This window comes from Coloeus monedula (assembly GCF_965178545.1).
Source record: "Coloeus monedula genome assembly, chromosome: 18".
NCBI classification, from domain to species: domain Eukaryota; kingdom Metazoa; phylum Chordata; class Aves; order Passeriformes; family Corvidae; genus Coloeus; species Coloeus monedula.
In genome coordinates, this window is record NC_138798.1 from 7,487,374 (window position 1) to 7,510,742 (window position 23,369).

Consider the following 23,369-nt stretch of genomic DNA (forward strand, 5'->3'; position numbering starts at 1 on the left):
TACTTCAGCTATGATAAAAATAGCAATTTATGTAGCGATTTGATCATTTGTGATTTTGTGAAGAAAGCCCTTCAACGCTGAGCCTGTGGAGACACTAAATCAGAGTGATAGTGCTTGAATTGTGTTTTCTTGGCCAAAAGTTCACTTTTAAAGGTGCAAAACAATAGTTGTGTTTTTGTTGGTTGTTTTTTAATTAGCAAAGTGTCATGTTAAAAATACAGACGTATCCCACTTTCTATTAAAAACCCAATGAATAGCTGAAAGTGTCACCCTGTGTTCAGCATGGGACGTGGGGAAAAGGAGCGACTCACTGGTTAGTCCAGGCCTTGCTCACACAATACCTGCAGCTGTTGTGTGTGTGCACAGCAACAATGTGCACACCACCAAAGACTTAAAAGAAGAGTTTTACAGTGTTGAAGAAACAGGAACTCAGACTATGGTAAAAAAGACTTTTCAATTTCATGCTTTCCACCCCCACCTTAAGTGTCACCAAAACTATTGCTAATTTCTGTACCTGGGCAAAGAGGTGTTGTGTCATCTGGTTGCCCACCAAGAGCTTGTTCAGTGACACAGAGGTTGTAGAAGGGGATGTGTGAGAGGGTACGTGTGCGCACACACAAAAATAAAAACGCACAGAATTTCCATCTTAGAGGTGCTGGTGCTTGTGTTCCTCGTGGTGGTGACACAGCCCTGCAAATGGCTGTGCTGAGGCTACAGCAGTTCCCCTCGTGGGCAGCTCTGTGGCTGATGACAATTAACTGCTCTGGCTCCCATCTCAAGTTTACATTTCAGATGGTTGGTGAAAGAGCTGTTGCCCTTGAGCAGTGTGGGACATGTCAGCTCTTGTACTGGCAGTCCCTGCAGAGCTCCAGCCACACTTGCTACAGCTGCCCCATGCAGCCATTCAGCTGAAGAGATGGGAAAGAAAGACAGACAAAGTATTTTATTCAAAACGTTTAAAAAGTTAATAGACAAAAACTGATAAATTATTCTCATTGCATCAATGAGAGATACGGCATGATGGTTTCCTCTTGCCCCCACACCTTACACTACACAACAGTTTGTTCCCTACCAGTCCCTGTTCCTTGAACTTACCCTGATGTAGCAGCAGTTCAGTATCAAGCCCTTAAATCCTCTTCTCCATAGGTTGTGTGCCCTATGTTTCTTACAGCTCTGACAGTATCTCATCAACATCCTTACTGATCAGAGAACCTGTCAAACAAGTTACATCTGCTGTCCTACTTTTGTTTGCTGTCCTACAGTCTGTCCTCTCTCCCCAAGGCAGACAATGCCTATGGTGAAATTTTCCAAGCCTCCACCTATTACCTGAGCCAAGTTTCTACATCGGTTCAGGTGCCCAGCAAGCTTCAGAATGCTTCTAAGCCCTCCCACATACCCAGCAGTGTCAGAGCTGTATGAAGGAGGCACTTGGAGCATTCTGCCCAATGCCTGTCCTATACACTCGGCCTGGACGAGCCATCCCACGGCCACTTGCTCACCATTCTGGCAACAGCAGTTTGCTCCAGTGTTGCAGGACCTCTGGCCTGCAGCATCACAACCCTGAACTCTGTGGTGGTATTGCTCTACTCTGAAAGTAAGGAATCAACAAATACAAATCAATGGGAAAGAGCACTCAAAAATACGTCAGTAACTGAAAGCACTGTGAGAAGATTGCTGCTTTCCTTTCCTCCCATCTTACTGCTACAGGCTCATCCCTACAGCCTTCTCCAGACCATGTTTTAGTTAAAGGCTTTACAAGACTGAAAAATATTCTTAAGAACATCTTAAAGGACATTCTGAGGATGGTGAAACACTTAATATAAGCATCGGTTAGTTCTAGCACCACAGCTCTGAGTCAAATGGTTTTTTACCCTCTTTCCTTTATGCTCATAACCTCCAGGCACAGTTTACATGGGCTTTTTGGGGGGCAGAGGGGAACAGTGGCAACATCAACATACACACTCAACAGCTTACAAAAACTGAAGCTTTATCCCTTTGTCCTTTGAACAGCAGAATACCCTGTTTATCACTCCTGCAGGCACTGGAACAAGCTGGCTCACCTTTTGTTTTAGCTGCAGTGTGATACAAGGCTGCTCCCACACCAATCGCTTTCCTGCACAAGAAAAATACCCACAGGAGCAAGCTTTGGTTAGAGAAATTCACAGCGGGGTGGGGGAGAAGTCAGTGCTCTTGCAATGCTGAGCAGACATTCAATCTCTGTATTCCACAGCTCAGCTTTGAGTTTTGGGGAATACTTAAGGACAGGACAGCTTCAGGCTTACAAAGGTTTTTTCTTTTCTGGACTGAAAGGCAGATATGAATATGAAGGAGAAAAAGGGCTAAAGGACATTTTAAGACAGCATCACATCCCAATGTAATAAAAATCTAGTGGTACTGTAGCAGAATGTGCTAGTGCAAAGAGACTAGAGGCAGCTCCTGGACAGTCATCCATCCATTGTGCTCAGTCAGGTGCGTGTGATTTTGTCTGGAGGCATGAAACCTGTGTCACCCAGTGTTCGAAGGGCCACTCTGCCGTTGGGACGTATCACCAAGTGAGTGATGCTGCCGTTGTTGAGAGACAGTCGCAGCCAACCTTCCGGGGGGAACTGCAGTGCTCTGGTGACAAAAACACACATATTATTAATTCATGAGCAGTTAAATTAACATGCCCTCACAGCATCACCTTCCGTCCCAGATAAGGAGGGGAAGGAGGGGGAAAATCAAAATTGGTGGGCACTGTGCAGCTTGCATACCAATGCCCCCAGTCAGCCTTGGAAAAAAGCCTTTTCTTTGGAACTGATATAAAACCGCAGCATTGGTAACGGGACTGGGGCCAAGAGTGCACTTGGCTAAGCAGAGTGCCCCAGATGGGTGTGATTACTGCTGACAGGATTAGTTCAAGTGGACAGAAGGTAGCAGCTCGAATGCAGCGAGGCTGCCGGGAGTGCTCTGAGCCCCATCACAGACAGAACTGGGGATGGCCCAGGCTCCGGCTGTCCCCACGAGGCTGCAGCACCACCACACCTCTGCAGCTGGGACAGGGCAGAGGCTGGCTCAGCACCCAAGGGCCACCTCTGCGGAGACAAGGTGGATGTGGCAAACAGTGACTGTCACACTCCAGTTCAGCCACGCCACCACAGCAGAGGCAGTGACACAGGATTCACTCCAATGGCCTGCACGTGCCTATGGAAGAAATTCACCAGAACTACTTTCCATCGGCTACATCATTCCTCAGGAAGGGCAAGAAAAAGTACCTTGTGCCTTCCACAGCATCACAGCTGGTCTGCAGCCATTCTGAAATTCCTAACTCAACAGCCCCAGGAGCTCCATCAATTGTATTAAACAGCTGGAAAAAATACCATGCTGCCTAAAACAGCTTTTGCCTGTGATACTGAGGAATAACTTGGTTTTGGCTCTTATGACAGTCTTGTAGAAAGCTGAAGAAATTAAATACCACTACAGCCAAGCTAGATTTGAAGTGAATGTTACATGGATTGTCTTCAATTGTCCTATCAGACTGCCTGGAATAGAAGGCACAGAAGAGACATTAAAATGAAGAGGAAAGCAACAGCAAAAAGTATGTAAGTCTTTCAGAAAAAGCCTTGGCAGGAGCAACATGGTATTTTTTAGCATAGGAAAGAATATTCTGTTTACCTGATCAATAATTTTAAGTACAGCAATTTTGAAAGGCTCTAAAGCAGCCCACAGAGCAGACAGGCCAGCATTTAACTAGCTCAGCTAAATAAAGCTAACTGAAATTGTTGTAGGTATTGATCAGATTAAACTTTAATCACATCTGTCCTGCTCACGACAAATTATCTTACAGAGAGTGCTTTGTTGATGGGGAAGAGGAATAAAACAGACTCAGCTGACTGGATACAGAGACAGGCAAAGATCCAGAACAGTTTTCTCCTTTATGAACAACCTTGACGTTATCGGAAAGATCCACTCTCCCCTTAATCCAATACTGGATGGTACTGCAAAAACACACTAATGCAACTTGAACATAACTCAAAAATATCCATTAGCAAAGAATTCCCAAAACTGAATCAATCTTTAATTATACAAGATCAAATTCATGTCACCTCAAAGAGACGCATCCAGTCAAATGCTCTATTTGTAATGTTTTCCAACAGGCCCAGCCCTCAGGCTTATGGAAGCAGAAGCATATGGTAATTAAAGTAACTGTCCAGATGGACAAAAAAGGTTAAGTTTCACCAATTTAACCATTTTTTGCTTTAGAATTAGAATGAGTGTTCTAATTTTCAAAAGTACCTTGATGAAGTTGCAGAAGCAGCTGCTCACAGTGCAGGCACTGATCTCCAACCACTTCAAAGAAGTCAAATCAACACATCTCCTCCCTCCGTGGTGCCAAAAGCCAACCCTGTTCCAGTGAACCCTCCCTTGAGAAGCCCCAGGTGAACAGAGCAGCCAGGCTGTACCTGCACACGATGTAGCGGATGACGTTGGCGTGGCACACAAAGATCTCGTAGCTGTCCTCCTCCTGCTTGGCATCAGCTCTATGAATGAAGTTTCGAAAAGCAGCCTCAATTCGAGCTCCATCTTCGTAATACTGCTAAAGGCACCGAGGTCACAGTTACACACCGCTCAGAGCAGCACGGGCCACTCTCTGCATTCCTGGGGTCTTCTCTCCTCAAGAGCTCTTGGTTATTGGGGTGCACACTTGGGGCTGAACTAATGCTCAAGGGCTGCAGGTTATTTTAACTGTTCTGCACACTTACTGGGGAGGAGGAAAGTATGCAATTATCTAAGGGCTGTGATAAGAAACATCAGCTCAGACACTGAAAGTTACTGCTACTGTCCATACAAAGTATACTGAAAAAAAACATAAAGAAAACTTTAAAGAAAAAGTTACCACAGCTTCTGGTTTCCAGTGGGAGACTGGAGGGTCTGGTTCTATAGGTGCTCCCTCTCTCAGCAGATCAGTACTGATCTTTTTGACTCCTGAAATATTAGATACACATTCAGAAAGGAGTTCACATGCCATTACAAACAGCCCCACAACTCTACAATCAATACATTTTTCACAGTCTTTCTTTGAGGAAGGCTTACTCTCCATCCTAAAGTCCGTTTTAGTCTACACACTTCTGTTAAGGGACATGAATCTCTCCAACAAAACTGTTTTGCCATCAGCAAGACAACTTATTCCAACTGTGAGCAGAACAGCAAGCTGTTTTCCCTGTCTGTTACACTTTGAAAAAGTGTATTTGTACTTTTAAAGATAAACTGGAAACAAGCAGATTTACGACTGTAGGTTTCTTTATAAATACAGACATTCACACAGGGCGGGAAAATGGCTAAATAACATCTCAACCTTAAGGACAAGCTTAGAATTCTACTGGAAGCAGTTTTAAGGATCAGAAGACAATGAAAAATTAAGGGAACTCTTACCTGGGAGATGTTTGCTTATAATTTCAGTTGTTTCAGTTGCTCTAGTCATGGAGGAGTGGATAATCTGATCAAATTTTAATCCCAAACTTGCCAGCCTGTGTCCAGTCAGTTCAGCCTGCTCTCGACCTTAAAAAGTACATTCATTATATAAGTTGGTGACACTCCCATAAAGACCTCAGGCAAACTACCAAGAGAGTTGTCCAGCAGACATAAAAGGCCTCCATCGATGCCAGGCTTTTCCTTTCAAAAAACAACTGGAAAACATTTTTATTAGAGACACTACTTACTCAGGCCAAGCTTACTGGTTGGACAATTTCAAGTCATTCTTCCATTGGTAGGAAAAAAATTGTTTTAATTAAGAAAAAAAAAATCAAAACTTATTCAGCAACTTTCACTGAAGTATTCAATACCCCTGCTGGCCCCATCCCAAGGACACAACAGACCACTCAGGCCTGACAGTGTGTTGTTGTTCATAAAGGCAACACCAGCTTGGCACAGTTCACAGCACCTGGGCAGCCTCAGGAAGGTTCATCCCACCTTTCATGCAGGCAGGTGAAAAGACAACAGACAGGTTAAGTCACTTACTTAAGGCACAGGATGAGACAGGATTAAGATTATACTTTGTTACGAGTTTAAGACAGCACTTGAGGACTGCAATTAGCATTTCACTCCTGTTTACACACCAGTACTTGAGATGTGAGTGGAAAAAAAGCCCACAATAAAAATTCTTCCCCCTCTCAAAATAGTGTTGGCACATATATAATCAAGGAAGTGTCCAATGCTTTTAAAGTACACTATTAAAAATAATACTAATTAGCGTTTGAGACCTAGTCACAGGATCAGTGAGTTAAGATTAACACCAACAGAGGTTATCCTCATTTCACGTAACTGATTGGCAGTACTCCCAGAAACAGTGACAGCGGCAAAAGTGAAATGTATTTAATTATAAACACTCCAACTGAAAGTCAGAGGTGTTTTCTTTTTAATAAATCAGCAGATTAAATGACAAGAAACACAAGTCACCTTTTAAGAGAAATCCATCTCAATGGAGCAGAGTTTAAAAGCCTCAGCCCTTAGGAATAACATCAGCTGGCATGAAAATTTGCTCAAGCAACCTTAAGATAATTCAGAATTTCCTTTGACAAGTTTCTTTACAACTGACTGTGTTTAGAACTCTCTAAATCACATCTTAATGTTTGGATTTAGAGGATCAAAAATGAAGAAAACAAACTTACTCATGACATCTTTCTGCTGCAAAGGAATCCAGAAACTGGATTAAGGATTGGCAGCAAGACCCGAAACAGTGCTGAGTTACTGACCTGTACTCATCAGGACAGCACACATGAAAAATAATTTCCTCAAAATGCAAAGTATGATGCTGCTAGTGATACCTACCCAGTGGGGTCAGAGTTCTGTCTTTATCAGCCCGGCCATCCAAATTATACTGGGAATGACGGATAAGGAATATGTGCCTGGTGGCTTTTGCTTTGCAGTGATCTAGGCGAGAGGCAAGTTCTTCTTCCCCGGTTTCTTCATTTTTCTTTTTGAGGTTGATAAGAGCCAGTGGTTCACGTCTAAACAAACACATTTTAAAGAGTCATTTTTAGATTGGGGAGACTAAGAGGCAGGGGAATTTTACAGATATATAGTCTTGCCTTATTTCCAGATATAGCTGAAGAACTAAAACTGACAATTTAGCCACTTGTACCATGAAACTGATTCAAACCTTTCCATGAAAGGTATAAATAAATGCCTGCATGAAAAAAAAAGTTGATGTCATAGGTTAAAAGGCGTGACTTGACATAGGTAAATTTGCCACTTAGTGCCAGCCACCTGAATTAATTCTTGGGAAACAAAAGCAGTGAACAACAGAAAAACTTGTAGGGTATAATAGTAGGGGTTTTGACAAGAAAAACTAACCAGGAAGGATACCCAGGAAAAGGGGAAAAGGTGTTGACTGACCATTAAAGAAAGAAAATGCTCCATATCTAAAAGGCCCTGTGATAACACCTACACAATTTGCAATTTATCGATCACATTTGCATCAAATGACTAAAAAACCACTCCCCCCAACAACATCCTAGAAAGGCTCCAACCTTCTGCAGTGCACATTGGGAATTATTTTCTGCTTTAAACTAGGTCACATCAGGTCTCTCCAGTAAAACTTTTTTTTATTTTTCAGCCTGGAGTGCTTATTTATCCTTCCATCTTTTTCAGCACTCTCTCCCCTCATGCCACTTTAATCTCTCTTCCACTTGTCACAGTGCACACGAGCACCCTGCTCTGCACATCACGCAGACAGCTGACCTGGTTCCTCCTGAGGGCATGGGGATCTTCCCCTGTCCCTGCTATCACAGGTTTAGTGCCACAGATCTCCCACCGCCAGCACCATCCCTGCACCATCATCACCAACCCTGTCCAAACCTTCCCCACATTAGTCTGGGCTGCTCTCTGCACTGATCCTCCACTCCATTAATATAAATCCTTTTGCTATGTCACTCCAGAGCATATTTCATTCATACCAGACATCACTTCTTCCATTATTAAACTTGTTTATTTGATGATAGATTTTTTTAATCAAAAATAATTTTTATTCAGTTTGGGACAAAGTAATCTGTTCATAGAAAATTGCTGCTTCCCATACCTATTTCTCACAGCAAGACTGGCTGTGCAAAGCCCTCCTGCCTCCATTTTGCTTTACTGAACACATGATTTCCATTAAACAATGAGGATCTACACATTCCTCAAGCTGTTGAAGTTCAGCAAGGCATTAAAAATTAAACAATAGTCCAGTAAGAAGAAGTTCTATTGCTATTTCACAGGATACTTCTTTTGATTCACTGGAAACTATACTGCTGGCAAGATACAATGGGAAAACAAAAAAAATCTCTAAAATCAATTCAAGAACATTTGTAAAGCAGCAAAGGGAATAACTCATCTGATATCTGAAATAAAGTATTCCACATGAATGAAACTAGATCTATCTTCTCCGAGAACTGAGCTGCACAATTCCTGTGCAAGTGGCACAGACCAATGCAACATCCCAAGTGTGATACCCTATCTGACCAACAACAAGTTTGATATTTGCATTCCTTTGTTTCAAACCTGAAAAGCCATCGGTTGTTAAGAATATTGTACTATCTGGTCATCTGCTCAAGATTTGACCTTCTGAACATTCCCTGCTCCCAAAGAGCAGTGGTCAGATATTCTGTGTATTTATAAGCCATTTAACAGCTTTTCTCACTAGGTGCTTCTGCCAACAACATCCAAAAGTCAAGATTAAGATTTCAAGCAGGCCACAGCACACCAACTGGTAGACTGCAAGCAGCAGAAAACAAATTAATCTACGGTAATATATTCACACTCCCACTGTTTGCACACTATGACGAATGGGGATACACTATTCTGAACTGCTAGGAAGTACTACCTGGCCATACTATCTGGCAACAGCTCTGTCACTTACAGCACAATCTCTACTTCCTGGATTGGTTTAAAAAAAAAATTACGTGAGTCTGAAAGTACTTTAGAATCCTTGAAGAAAATCAACCATTTAGCAGAACCAGGAAGGCCTGGAGTTGCAGTTAAACAAGCAGCTTTAGTATCTCCCTCAGTGTAACTGTGTAACCAGTTGCAACTTTATTTAATGACGCTTTTATTTTTATCATGGGGGTGTACAGAGACCTATTTATATGAGCATTTGATCCTGTAGCCTCTCAAAAATCAAAACGATGCATTATACAATAAAAATCTGTTAGTGCTCAGGTTTGGATTTACTATGATTAAACTGAAGCCTGACATAAGTCTCCCCTGGGAGATAATTCTAGCAGACAGAAGCTAAATGAGCCAAAGCTCAATACAGATATCTGCACGTTCTAATTAAAGATTCAGAAAAAATGTAGTCAACCCTTGCGTGAATGTGTTTCAACGCTGAAGAACACGACTGAGTAGGCTTCAAAGCGCCGCTGCCTTTACAAGGATTTCAGACCAGACAGCTTCATGGCCAACACGAGCAGCAGGCCCAGTGCCTGCCCAGCACGTGAGAGCGCTTGGCATCCACACGGGAGCTGCTGCCGAGCTGAAAAACCCTGGTACAGACAGAGCAACACCGAGACATGGTCAAAAAAAAAAAAAAAAAAAAAAAAGGGTACCTCTTCTGCCCAGTGCTTACATTTACCACAAGCCTGAGGCTTGGCAGTCTCGCTGGCTGAAAGCATCAGAATAAAGGGATCTGCACAGGGTAAGTCTCCGAGCTATCTGAACAAAACCCAGCGCTGGCACATCCCTCCACGGCACTCGGGCGCTCCAGCGTTCCACGGGTGTTCACGAACTCCAACTGCATTCTACTCTGAGCGGGTCACCACACGGAATTTCCCCGGGAAACGACTCGTGGGGTCCCTGCCTCGCCTCGGGGCTGCCCCGTGGGGCCGGGGCCTCCCGACCCGAGGGGGCCCGCCCCGAGCCCGTTCCCCCGCGGGGCTCCGGAGGGGGCTCAGGGGAACTCCCGCCGCCCCCGCTGATCCCCTCCCGACCCCTCACCACAGCTGCGACCTCCCCAGGCGAGGAGGCGGCCCCGCCACCGCATCCCGGCCGCGCCCACCTGTCCCAGTTGCTGTCCCAGTAGCTGCCGGTGCCGGCGGGTCTCTCGATCCAGCCGGCGGTCGGTGGGCAGGAGGCGGTGGGCGGCGGCAGCAGCAGCAAGCCGGGCGGCGCGGCGGAGGGCACGGCGGAGCCCCCCGGGCGCGGCTCGCTATCGCCACCGCCGCGGGCCGGCTGCTTGCCCACGACGACGGCGGAGAGCAGGACAGAGCCGCCCGCCAGCCCGCAGGCGGCGAGCGCCAGGGCGCGGCGGACCGACATGGCGGGGCGGCCGCGAGCCCCTCACCGGCGAGCCCGCCCCGCGCCGCCCGCCCCGCCCCAGACGGAGCGCGGCGCGGGGCAAGATTCCTCCGCGAACGGGGAGCACGGGGCTGCACAGACCCCCCCGACCCCCCGGCCCTTCACTGACCCTTACGGGCTCGGCTCGGCCCCCTCTCCCCGAGCCGCGGTGCCCGCGGGACTGCACCCGCCTCAGGCCGGGCTCAGGGACTGGTTCTGCCGAGCCGCTCCCAAACCGGTTTCCGCCCCAGCCGGGTCACCGGGTGGGGCTGGGCAGGGGATCCCCGGCAGCCCTGCCTGGTTTAACCGCCTTGTGCGGTGACCAATCCTTCAGGGTGGAAGAGACCTGTACGTTGAGTCCAACCACTAACCCAGCACTGCCGAGTCCAGCATAGCTAATTACAAGTCCTGAGCCTTATCACTGTGTCCAGCTACTCCTCAGTACAACAAAGACCAGGAGTTTTTGGACAGGGTCCAGCATAGGCCACAAAGATGATGGGTCTGGAGCATCTCTTACGAAGGCAGACTGTGGGAGCTGAGCCTGTTTAGTCTGAAGAGAAGACTCTTTGCACAGGTGCCCATTTCAGGATGAGGAGCAATGGCCTTACACTGAAACACAAGAAGTTTCACCTCAATGTGAGGAAGAACTTCATGTTGAGGGTGGCAGAGCAGTAGAACAGCTGCCCAGGGAGGTCATGGAGTTTCCCTCTCTGGAGATATTCCAAACCCACCTGGATGCATTCCTGTGTCACCTGTTCTTGGTGACCCTGCTTTGGCCAGGGGCTTGGACTGGATGGTCTCCAGGTCCCTTCCAACCCCAGCGATTCTGTGATTCTGTCATACAGGAATCAATCTCTTACAGGCAGCACTGGGTCCCTGGCACTGGAAACCAGGAACCTACATTTTTGGAAATAAAAGTGGTTACCAGCCAGGTGCACTCCACAGAGCCAAGCTGCCAGCACCCCCCCAGGCATTCCTGTCCCACCGCTTGGGCCTCTGGCCTGAATGCTGCTCCCCTCTTCACATGGAGACTCCTTTCAGAAGCCAGAGCTCATTACAGCTCCACGCATTGCCTTGTGCAGAAGAAAGATATGGTGGAACTGGAATGTTAATTACCTGTAGATGAGCAATGGTGCTCTTGTAACCTCACAACAGAGGCCTCAGGGAAGGATAACCAGAACAGACCCCCCTTTTCCTGAGCTGACATTCCAAATTTAGCACCGGTTTCTACCTGTCAGATTCAGCAGTTTGCAAAAGGTGACAACTGCTTCTGAATGTGGACCTTGGGATGTCAGCAGATTTTAGAGATTCCATTATCCAGCCTTGTGCATTCTTACCAGTCCCATCCACCTGTTCAAGCTCCAACTCCATACCCACATTCCCCACACTACAAATTCTATACTACTATTCCTGTTATTCCACTAACATGCCAGCTGGGCAGAGTTTCCAACTGCCACATTTCAACCAGTGTGAGTGACTCCAGAGCCACTGAGACCAGAACCTGTCCACCCCTCCCCGAGCACACAGAGATGTTCCTCTGAGCCCTGGAGTTAACACGCTCAGCCTCCTGTGGCACTGACAGCAGGTGCACAAGAACGTTGTGCCTATCCAAAAGAAAACGGTCTTTCTGTTAAAGTGAAGCCACCTTCCAGCTTTTCCAGTGGAGTGTCTTTCCCCTGTCCACCACTCCGTGTCTCTGCTTCACACACATACGGTGCAGAGGAGACACATCTGACTGGAGCACATGTCCTTTGGCTCTGGGGCATTTCACAGACCAACAGTGGCTCCCAGGGGTCACGTAAGAGAATTTAACCCTGATGAAAATCTGCCACAGACTGTCCTTTATCCTTCCTGCCTGCTCATTCTCTGTATTTAAGATACTCAGCTGTTTCTTCTTATATAGCTTTAAAATGGTAATTTTATTATTTTTCTTCCATTTATCTTATTATATAGGCAGGTGTGTGTATTTATACTTTGTATGTTCCTTCTTACCAAGAGCCCAGAAGAAAAACATCCAATTTCTCCTAAAGTAGCATGGTCCCTTTTCCCCAGGTCTCAGTGTCCCAGAGTCCTGCAAATGCCTTCTAAATCTTTCCTCTCATGATGCCTTTTCTCTTTTATCCCCAGTAATACTTATTCTCCATTAAATGGTTCCACTTGTGTCCTACCTCTTCCCCTCCAGCCTGCTCTCTAACCTGAATCCCATTTGACTTCCAGCATCTCACAAAAGAAGGAAAAAATTGCACCAGATACCATCGCTCACTTGGGGACAGGGGCAGGCTGAAGCTAGATCAGACAAATAAAAGAATTCCGGATTAATCTCTCAGTTGCTTGAACTGAATTCTAAAATCGTATGGTTCAGTTTGAAATTTCAGTGCTATTCGAGGTGCATTGCTTGCACAAATAATCTGCCATTTGGGGTCAGAGTCCCTGTAATAAACACAGGCAAGTTTCCCAAGTGCATGATAGTGTCACCAAACACACCAGAGGTGAGCTCTGCTCACCACCAGGAAAGCTTCAGACTGCTGTTAAGCAATAGTCAAAATTGTTTCCCCAGCACAAAAAAAGTATTGCTGAACATCTGGGCAATCTCATTGTGCTAGAAAATGAAAATGGGTAATATTGATTGTTTGCCTCAGTGCTGCATTTTGGCTGTCATTCTCCTGCACTAATGCTTCACCATCAGGAAACTCCTGTGCCTATGCACCATTCTGCAGTTTATTTTTGCTTGGGTTAGGTAATAATACACTTAGACAATTTATGTTCAAAAGTCTTTTGAGATTACCTTAGATTTTCCTCAGTATGTCCAAAAGTGTTATTTTTAATTAGATTATACTTACCACTTTGTAAAAATTGCAATTCAATTATGTAAAAAAAAAACAACTCTAAAAATAATTTGTTGAAGGTTACCATTAATTTGAACATTCCATCAATAACTACCCAGCTTCTTGCTCTTTGTTCTTTTCATACCTATTTATATTTGCTGCTATTGTAATCCAGTTTTATTGTGTTGTATTTCATCTGTAAGCAGAAAATCCATCTAAGAGGATAACAACCTACTGATGCCCACTAATGGAATTATTCTGTTAGCAAAAACAGTAAATGCTTGTGCTACTGATGCCACAGGTCCAGTCCTCAGGGATGATTCCCAGGGGCTTACCCCATTTCTCTGGTTAGATGCAGAGATACCTTCAAGGAGGATGCCCTAGGTTAGGGCAGCCTCTGAACTATGCTGTGACCAGAACAAAGAGAAGGTAAGTCAGCCAGCAAAAGGCAGAAAGGTCAGCACAGGTGGAGCCCAACAAATGGTTTCCTCTGGCAGGCAGAAAAACCCTGTGGGAAAAGGAGGCCCAGGCAACCCCCAGGGTTAACTTCACCAGGAATACAAACAGCTCATCTCTGGATGGGACTTGGATCACCACAGGGATGAGTCAGTGTTTGGATGTTTTACCATTAGCTAAAGGGAGATCAAGAGCAGGTCTCTAGCCTTCAACTGGCAAGCAAAATTTATGAACTTTCAGGCATTTTTTTAGACAAAACAGAGTAATAAAAGGACATGTGAAACAAGGAAAAAGTGGTTTTGTAAAGCCTCTTCTATGACTTCAAAAATATTTACTCACCAGGTATCACCTTCCCAATGTAAAAAAAAAAGTGTAAATTTATTCTCAGAAGAGCTACAGAGAGAGAAAAAAAAAGTTAACATTATGTCATTTGAACCACATGTATTCAGACATACGCTGTGGACTTACTGCTGGCCTTCTTAAAGGAAATATTGATGTCATCCTGGCCTGCTTCAGACCCTGCAACATTTAAATGATACACTAGTTTAAACTTTTGGGTTATAAAATGATGCTACTTAAGCCCACTTAATAATTTTTATTTTTTTTATAGAGCAAGAGAGAATACTGGTTTTAAGCAGCTTTGGTTGTTATGATTTGATCAGTTAAAAACCAAAGATTTTGAAGCAGATGCTGGTTTCCTGACTGTATCTGACTGCATCGCTGAAGGGTAAGCAGGACAAATACTGTGTTGGGTAAATACAGCACAAAATTTTGGGAGATTTTGGCATGAAAGAAACTCTACATATATGTACTTTAGCAGTGATTCAGATCTTGAATTTAATCTAGGTGGTGTGAATCACCTAGTAGAGGATTCTTCAGATTTCCTTTGACCAGAAAAAAAAAAGAGAAGCTCATTTAAGATGAAAGACTTGTCCTCTTCCCCTGGCACACTCTCTATAAACCTATTTAAAAGTAGGCTTTGCCTTATCTAAAGTATGTGAAGTCTTGATATCATGCATGATTAATCCATTTCTTAATTTTGCACTCACAGTCACCATCTTTCTAATTGAAGCAGATTGAAAGAAATTATTTTAGTAACAGTGGGCATCACTAGTAAACTGAAGTATCTCAAGTATAACTATGAGGAACTGCACTTCTTTCCTGGGATTGAATTGCTTTCCCTACTCCTTCAGAAAGGAGTGACTGAGCTTGTTTAGTACACTGGGACTGTGAATTTAAAAAAAAAGTCTCCTTGCAAGGTCTTGTACTTCTTAAACTGTCCCCAAATCGTTGAGACTGCAGTGACAGGATAGTTCTAGGATCAAAGCCTGTCTTCTCTCTATTGCCGTATGAAGCCTTGCCTCTGATGGAAAGCATTAAAAAAAAGTTTCTGCAGAGGACAAGAATGAAATGTAAAAAATTCCATCAGATGTGGGGGTATTACCCGCCAGATCTTTGTGTGCTCTAGAATCACATGGGGTGTGCCTTGAATGCTCCAGGGCATTGGAGACTTATGGAAATGGCTGTCAGCCCACGCTGTGCAGGGATTGTGTTTCCAGCATTAGGTGTCTCACAGTTTGTTACTGACAAGTCCTTCTCAGTACCTTTGCTTTCAGTCATCTAAAGCCAGAAGTTTTCACTCTACCAAACACATTCAGAGTTGCAAATCAAGACACACCAAAAATGTAATTGCGAAAGACCTATAAAAAAAGTCATTTCTGAACTGGAAAACCAGTTTCATTAACAGTCTCTGGCGCTTTCATTAAGTAAACACCTCAGTTCTGTCCCTGAAGTCACACTCATGAAACTAAGGGTTTATAACAGCCATACTAACACTGCATTATCTAATGTAACGCTCTAATAAATGATGCTGTATCCCGCCAGAAGGGTTTAATTTGAAACAGATGGTCTAAAGAATGGAAACATAAGCAAAGTATTGCACTGTAATCATTCTCCAGTAAACAAAAGGGGATTTGATATCATTGCCTCAAGGACCACCTGCCCCCCCCCAACGTTTTTGTCTTAGATAACAGTAAACTTCGATTTTGCTAATGAAGCACAGGTGCTGCTGATAGCTCCCAACAATGAAATAACTCAGGCATTTCTCCTAATCCTGATTAGCAAGTGAGAATTTGCTTTTGCAACAGCACATGCTGCTTTTGCAAAGTTCAGCTGATCTCTCTTTGCACCATTTTATTTTTTTGTTTTAGAAAGAAAAATAAATAGTTGTTATGGTCTTGACAGTGTTGGCTTCTATTGCATTTGATAGTAACTGTCACTATTGAGCATTTAATATTTAGGCACTGCAGCCTGTAAACCCAGCACTGCTTTTAGGTGCCCTTGCAAGCCACTAAAAAACCTGCTCTGCAAAATTCCCTTAGCAGGAAAGAGAGTGCTCTGCCTACAGAACCATCTGAGACACCGTGACGTACTTAATTACACACTTTAGGAGATTTCTAGTTCTAAGGATCCTTTTAATGCTTTACAAGAAATACAAAGGCAAAATTCTAGCTCCCCCAAATATCCTTTCCTATCTCTCTGCCAGGAGCTGTTTTAGATATTCCCTGCTTTACTTCAGAAAAATCACCCTAGGGATGAGCTTGGCACAGGCTGTCTAAACCCCGCTGATTCTTTTTTTGGCAACAGCATTTAAATGCAGTGTTTTCACATACAGGCTGCATTGAGGATGTGTAGGCAAAACCCTGGGATGAAATAGTTTTGGGGGAAGTGACGCTAACTCCAGGTCTGGAGAGCCTGGTTGATACTCAGCCACACAGGGGACATTCTCCCCTGGTGACAGGGCACAAATAGCAGCTGCGGCTGCGATTTAGCCAGACAAACTCTCCAGCACCACACCCCCTTCAGAGAGACCAAGGCTGAGGCCAAGCCAGGCACTTGCTTATACTGCACCTACCTTTAAATATATGAATAATCTTTCTGAAAGCACTGAACCGTGTCGGTATTGTGCCAGCATTAAAAAAACCCCACACTGTGCAGGGAAATAATGACTGTTGGAGGGAATCCAATTTTGTATTTCAAGCTTCTCTCTGCAATGCTGAAGACTACTTCTTCCCCTCACCTCTAATGAAAAACTCAGAAACCCCCAAAGCAACCATTTACTTGAGACTTCAGGAGCTTCAGGCCGTAAAAATCCCAAGCATTGTGCAACCAGTCCAAATAGCTTGGAAGTAAGAAAAGTTAATGGGATATTCAACTGTTTCAACACAGATGTGTGCTTAAGTGTCTCCTACACATTAGTCACACTATCTAGTAAGCTTGGTACAATGCCTGGAGCTAAGAAATCTTTAATATTAATTGCTATTCTCTTGACTCACTGTGTGATGTTACCAACTCTTCTGTAGTAACTGGCTGAGAGCATTGTCCTGGGTGCTGTGCGGAGTCTGTGAGCATGGGTGCCCTTCAGACCCTGCGGGGATGAATTTCATACGGCTCTCACTGGATTTATACCTCTAGGGAGAATACCAATGGAAAGATGAATTTGTCCCAGTGACAGTATCTCTTGAAGAGAAACGGGGTGTAACATACATCTACATGACTGTTGGAACACAGAAATAGCCTTGCCTCTACTGATAGAGTGGTGAGCAGAGCACCAGACAGCACAGTGCTCTCTCCTGACGGTGTCGTCGTGAGCACTGCTTCCAAATAAGAGGAGTTAATGCAGTTCCTATATCTGATCAGGGTTTGTTTTTGCCTGAACACAAAATGCAGAGTCCAGGACTGAGGAAACAATCTAATCTCAGTTATGACAGTCAGCACCTGGATCCTGTGGAAGTATTCCAAGTTTCCATTAATCTGAAACCTGTCCTACAGCATAGTACACACACTCCCAGTCTGAATCTAGTAGCTGGGAGCAGCACATAATTATGTTATTTTACCTGAGAAGGGTTTTTATTTTTTTCTATCAACATTATTTCTATCAACATCTATTAGAAAACCATGGAGAGCATCTTCTCATATTACGATACTCATTACTACATATGCCGTCTTTCTGTCTCATCCTCAACACTAATAAGCACAGGACCTAATTATCCCCATTTATAAATAACTTTCCTCATCCTATCTCTGTCCAACAATGTTTTGGCAGGCATCCTCAGCAGAAGATTTAGAATTATGTCCCTGCCAAAAACTATTGCTGCTGATGAATCACAGCACACACAATTGAAAGGCTGTGGTTGGTTTTAGAAATATCTGGGCACATACATACATATATATGTAAATGTATGTGTATATTTATATGTGTGTGTGTAACAACTTGGAAATTGCTATAGGTATAGATCAGGCAAAATGTCATTGTGGCCCTTCCTCTCTTCCAAATTATGTTACCGAACATATTCCATCGAATTGCTACTAATGTATTCAAGCATTTCCTAGGGAAATGTGAAGGACCCTCAGGTGAAAATCAGCCTGCTGCATTGAGCCAGCTTGAGCACCACGTTAGTGTAAGTTATTCAAGTCACTAGTTGTAGGATTCAAGTGATGAATTTATCCTTAAGCACAGGATTAGGCAGTTACGGAGGATCCAAGGAACTCGGCTTCAAAAATCAAGTCATGTAAACCCAGGCTAAGGAGAGCATTGCTTTCCCAACCCATGCAGGGGATTGCTAATAATAGTAACAGAGTGTATATATATTTTTATAGATTTATTAACTGAACCAAGAGCAGAGAGCACACCCCAAGTCTCTTGTACCCAAAAAGGACTCTCTCCATCATTTGTGTCACAGTGTTGAAATGCAGTCCTGCAGCATCCAGGGCTTCAGAGACACATAAAGAGAGGCTGTATAAATATCTCTAGAATTTGAGTACATATAATTAAAAATATTATTCTGAAGAAAACCAAAAATACTCATAGAGAATGATATTAAAAATTCTGTAAAAATGGGGCAGAAATACACTACATTTCTAGGATATCCATTCTTATGAAGGTTTTTACATGTTTTGAAAAATGTAGCTATTTTGTTCTTCAATGTAAGTGGAAACAAATTTTTTTTTTTTGCCTTTACAGTTAAATAAACTCATGTAACTTCTGTTTACACATGGACACACCTATTTTTCCTATTCCTTAAATCAGCATGTGCTGTCCCATGTTAAAAACCCCAGGAATTATTAATTTCTATCTTCTTCCTGCTCCTTGAGTGAAAGACCATACTAGAAAAGGAATAATTTTGAACATTAATAGGCAATACGGCTTCTTTGACAAGCTTTATGTGCTGTGAATATGGCAATGTAGATAAATGGATATGTACTTCTGTACAACACTGTAACAGACACAAAAAAAGACAGGAATTAACAACATTTTTCACGTGGCAACACAGCAGCTCAATCCTTGCTCTCAAGAGAAGATGTGAAAGGCTGGATTTCCTCAGCTGCCCACGACATGTCAATGGCTGTGGAACTCAGCTCTTGATGTGTTCTGTGCCTCACCAGCACATCACAGTGTCCCCTCTTTTTGAGGTCACTCCCAAGCTACAGCCATTTCTTTTACTGTATTTCTGCTCAGTCATTTCAGTTATTATTATATATATGTACAACTGCTCCAAGAAGCAGGCAAGGAAGAGCAGAACTGCTTAAGGCAATGAAGCATATGGTCTCTTGGAATGCGGATTGTGCTGTGTGGGTATCATGCAGAGGGTTTGGATTATAGGGAAATATGCAGGGGGTCAATGGAAGGATCAAGGCAGAAATGACTTTTATCTAGCTGTACTAAAACAGCTTTCCAAAGTCAGCATGAAAGACTGAAATTATTGTCAACAACACCCATCACAAACACCCAAAAACTTCCTCCCAAGTACATGACCTGAGTGATACTTTCATTTGAGGTTAAATATGCCCCAAAAATGCCATACTGCTCCAGGACACCTGTGGGAGGCATCTGTTTCATTTCAGCTACAGAGCTGACTGCAGAACAGTAGCGCTTGAACCTCTCACAACACAACACATTTGTGAGTCAGGAAGTCACATCCCCATCCAACATGGAGCAAAGAGGCACAGAAAGACATACGAGGCAGCAGGAATCTACAGTGGAGTCAGGAACTGGTGCCAGAATGCCTGAAGCCCATTCCTGTACCTCACGTGCAGTGCTTGGAGGAGAATATCTGGCTGGTACCTCTGTCACTGTGAGTCACAGCTCAATGCTGAGCAGCTCCCAACAACAGCAGTGCAAAGCACGTGAGTTTTGGTGGAGAAGACTCTGGCCAACAACAGAGCAGTCTGTCTCCACTACATCACAGTGTGCCTGAAAAATTAGTCATAACCAAGTACCACCTATTTGTAACTACTTACTTCTCTGTTTTTAAGTCTGTTGTTTTACGTATCTGTCAATGAGACAATAAGGGCTGATCCCAAGGCCAGATGGATCCATAATATCCAGGCTGCAAAAAATGGATTATGCTGTTACTCACTGAATTTACTCAACACTGCAGTTTCCTAAGAAAAAGTCGCATTGGCTTGTATTTAAAAAAAAACCCCAACAATCCTTTCACCATCTGTTGCAATGAGTGTACAAGAGAAAAAGCTGACAGCAAAGCTGTATTCTGTTAAACCACCTGTGCCTGTGACTAGAACCAGAATATAATGCAATTTTATGAGCTTCCACAGTCAGCTCTGTCCCAAAGATTCCCATGTGCTCTGCTCCTACGTAACTGAAAGAGGCTTTCATGTTATGTATGTGTGCAATTGGCACACCAGGAGCCATCCACCTCATATCCGTGGGAACAGTGAATGCAGGAGGAAACCACTGCCCAGGAGCCGCTGCCCTGCACACTGCATCTAAGGACAAGCCAGAAGGCAGAACAGCCCACATTGCTGCTCCACTACTAATCCCAAATTCCTCCTTGCTGCCTGCCACTCAAAAATGCCTCTGTGAAGACTATCTCTGTTCTGTAGAGTAGGGACAGCAGTTCCATTAAAAATAGAGTTGACCCCAAAATGGGATGTGTTTATGAGATTCCACTTTTCCCTTTGTGCCATTGTGAGAAAAAAAGATGGGAAGTTATTTGATTTTCTCCAAGTTAGAGGCTTGAAGAAGTCCTAATGTCAATGAACTATGGCAGTGAGCGAATTCCTGTGGGTGCCACTCCCAATGGAATGTCAAGTATAATGAGGCACCATTAATATTCAAGGCAAAAGTACCACTGATTTCAGGGGAAGTAAGATTTCAGGGAAAGTAAGTGTGAGCTAGGCATGGCACTCATGAGCTCAATACATTATTCTGCCATTCTGAAAACAGGAATTCTCATTTTAGGTGTTCATCTGGGATATAAAAGCTTGTGATTTTGGTGTTGAAAGCCCTCCATTGAGTCCTCATGGTTGACTGTGTAATATGATTTACTGAAGCCAAACTCACAGGCGTGCTTTAGTTCCGAAACAACACTGCTAAAGGACAGTTCTTTACTTGTATGGAAGGCTACTTTTCTCTTAGAGAGTTCCAGGCATTGCCATTTCTCTGGCTAACCACACACGTCCTTCCCATTCTTTTTTTCAGTTACCACTGAGTTCAGTGGGACGATTTTACGCACACAGACAGTGCTCAAGTAAATCCTTGAAAATTCTGCTCTTACCCCATATTGAAGAAATAGATGGATAGGCCAAGCCCCATGTGGAGGCTGGAAGTTAAAAGGTGTGAAATAAACCTCAGAAAGCAGTACATGGCCCTTATGGCTTTTACATGGCAGATACTTCACAAAGTCAGCTGGAAGAGAGGTTTTTGAATTACTAATGTTCATAAAATCATTTTATTTCTGAAAGGGGATATTTTTCAAAATACCAGACTTACCTGTGGTACCCTTTTTTCTTCAATGCAATTAAACCCCTAGAAAAGCTCCTGGTCTGGCAGAATCTGCTGCCTAAGCCATGTTGTGCACTTCTGCCATCGTCTGATCAAACTGGCCCATGCCCACAAAGGCAGAAATTACTGTGATTAATGAAGAGCCATTTGACAGAATATCTTAACACAGCCTAGAAATGTTATTAAACTTCAGCACTGCCCATAGTGCTCACTGTCCATCCCAGGCCAGGTGTATTCTAGATCTAATACCATATGCTTTATGAACATAAAGCACTATGTCAGTGTTTTACTTTCCTTGCAAATAAATGGCAAAATTACTGTCTGAAAAATCCACACAAGGGATGCAATTGTAAAAGGTGAACAGGACGGCAACACAACGTGAAATAACTTGTAAGGCAAGTTGCTCTTACATATTCTCTACTTTCTCCAAGCTTCCAGCACTGCTTTCCCTTCTCTCTGAATATCCCTTAAAATGGTGGGTTTGTCTACCAGTCTTCCATGGCCTGGAACACAACTACTGGCAGAAAACACTGTTTCCAGTCTACTTTATTTGCTTACATTTTTTTTAAGTAATTCCGATTTTGTATTTTGCTGCTGATACAACCACATTTTTTCTATCAACACAGATCAGTTCCACTTAAAATACATCAGATAGGGACACCTGTAACTAGTTTTACTTGACTCTCTGTACACAGTTACGTATACATTATATATATATAGGCATTATATATACACATATAAATATATACACATATATATAAGGCACTGTAAAATGTACCATCATTTGTCCAGGACTGTTATAATCTGTAAAAGTAGATCATATTTCTTCATGTAATTTGAAATATCTAACCAAAACATTTTAAAAGTGTTTCAGGGTTAGAGATATCAGCTGTGAAATAAGCCTTACTTTAAATTTCAAGTTACTGTGACAAGATGAACAAAACCAATTTTGACAGTAATTCTAATCTATTTATTGTAAAATTGATTCTCTCTTAAAAGATACATTCACCTATTTAAATAGTTTTCTTTGTCTCTCCTTATGTTCCAGAATGTGAACCTAAATGTGTCCTGCAAAATGAAAAACAACAACAATGAAAAAAATTAAATACGAACTTGGATAATTTACCCATTACTTAGAGAGAAGAAAGCCGAGATTGCGGTAAGCCAAGATATATTTAAATAAAATTAATTGAAAGAGATCATGGGCTTATATAACCCTGCTTGATGTAGCCAACATCAACGGAACCTGGTGACTACAGTTTGGGCCATTTTATATAAAAGGTAATCTCTGCCACGTGAAGACACAACAGCACACAAATATGACTGGCATTTATAACGAACATGCTCGAATGGATCCTCACTTAATGCAATTAGCCTATATATGCAAATTATGGCATCAGCAATCCTGCAGCAGCTGCAGGGCTTGGCAGCTGTGCGTGTTGTAAGACAGTCTGACAGATCAAATGGACATATTTCCAAAGACTAGAAACAGGCTGACAGATGAAGATAGATTAAGAATTGCACACGTTTGGGATTTATAAACCCAGATGACCTGGACAGAATGTATTCAACAAATATCAATATAAAAATTTTTCCAGTTACTCTGTAGCAGTGATTCAAAACTGTGCTGGACCACAGGATCCCTCTTAACCCCACAACTTAAATAAAAAGCAGTACAGAAAGCTTTATTTAGTGTTGTTTCATGGACCACTTGCTGTGACCTTACAAACATGATGCATTGGTCATAACTAGGAGACACTCTTTTAAAGACTTACCATACTTCCTGCTCTACCATAAGAATCTTGAAAATGAGATTTAGCCTGCAGTCACTTCTAATATTTTGTCACTTTTGTCCTTTGCACTGGAACTGGCCTTTCCAGTTCTGCTCTTCCAGTTCAGGGTTTGCACGAGTGGAAGTGAGAAAGGGTAGCGCACCATGAACCATCTCAGCAAACGAATGCATCTGAGGCAGAAACAGACACTCAAAAATACTGAAG

The 23,369-nt window shown here is 43.2% G+C and overlaps 1 protein-coding gene across 2 annotated transcripts; it reads right to left on the reverse strand.

Moving 5' to 3' along the window:
• Positions 1-925: 925 nt before the first annotated feature.
• On the reverse strand, positions 926-10,290 carry PGAM5 (PGAM family member 5, mitochondrial serine/threonine protein phosphatase). 2 transcript variants are annotated; one of them, XM_082293386.1, is made up of 6 exons: positions 10,010-10,290; positions 6,808-6,986; positions 5,413-5,538; positions 4,877-4,965; positions 4,443-4,573; positions 926-2,616 (listed from the first exon to the last, which is right to left on the reverse strand). In XM_082293386.1, the coding sequence occupies exons 1-6, from the start codon at positions 10,267-10,269 to the stop codon at positions 2,466-2,468; spliced, it is 936 nt and encodes a 311-aa protein (XP_082149512.1). In that variant the 5' UTR covers positions 10,270-10,290; the 3' UTR covers positions 926-2,465. The 2 variants fall into 2 exon arrangements, with proteins under 2 accessions (XP_082149512.1, XP_082149513.1); XM_082293387.1 differs by having other exon boundaries at positions 4,443-4,576; positions 10,010-10,287.
• Positions 10,291-23,369: the final 13,079 nt, after the last annotated feature.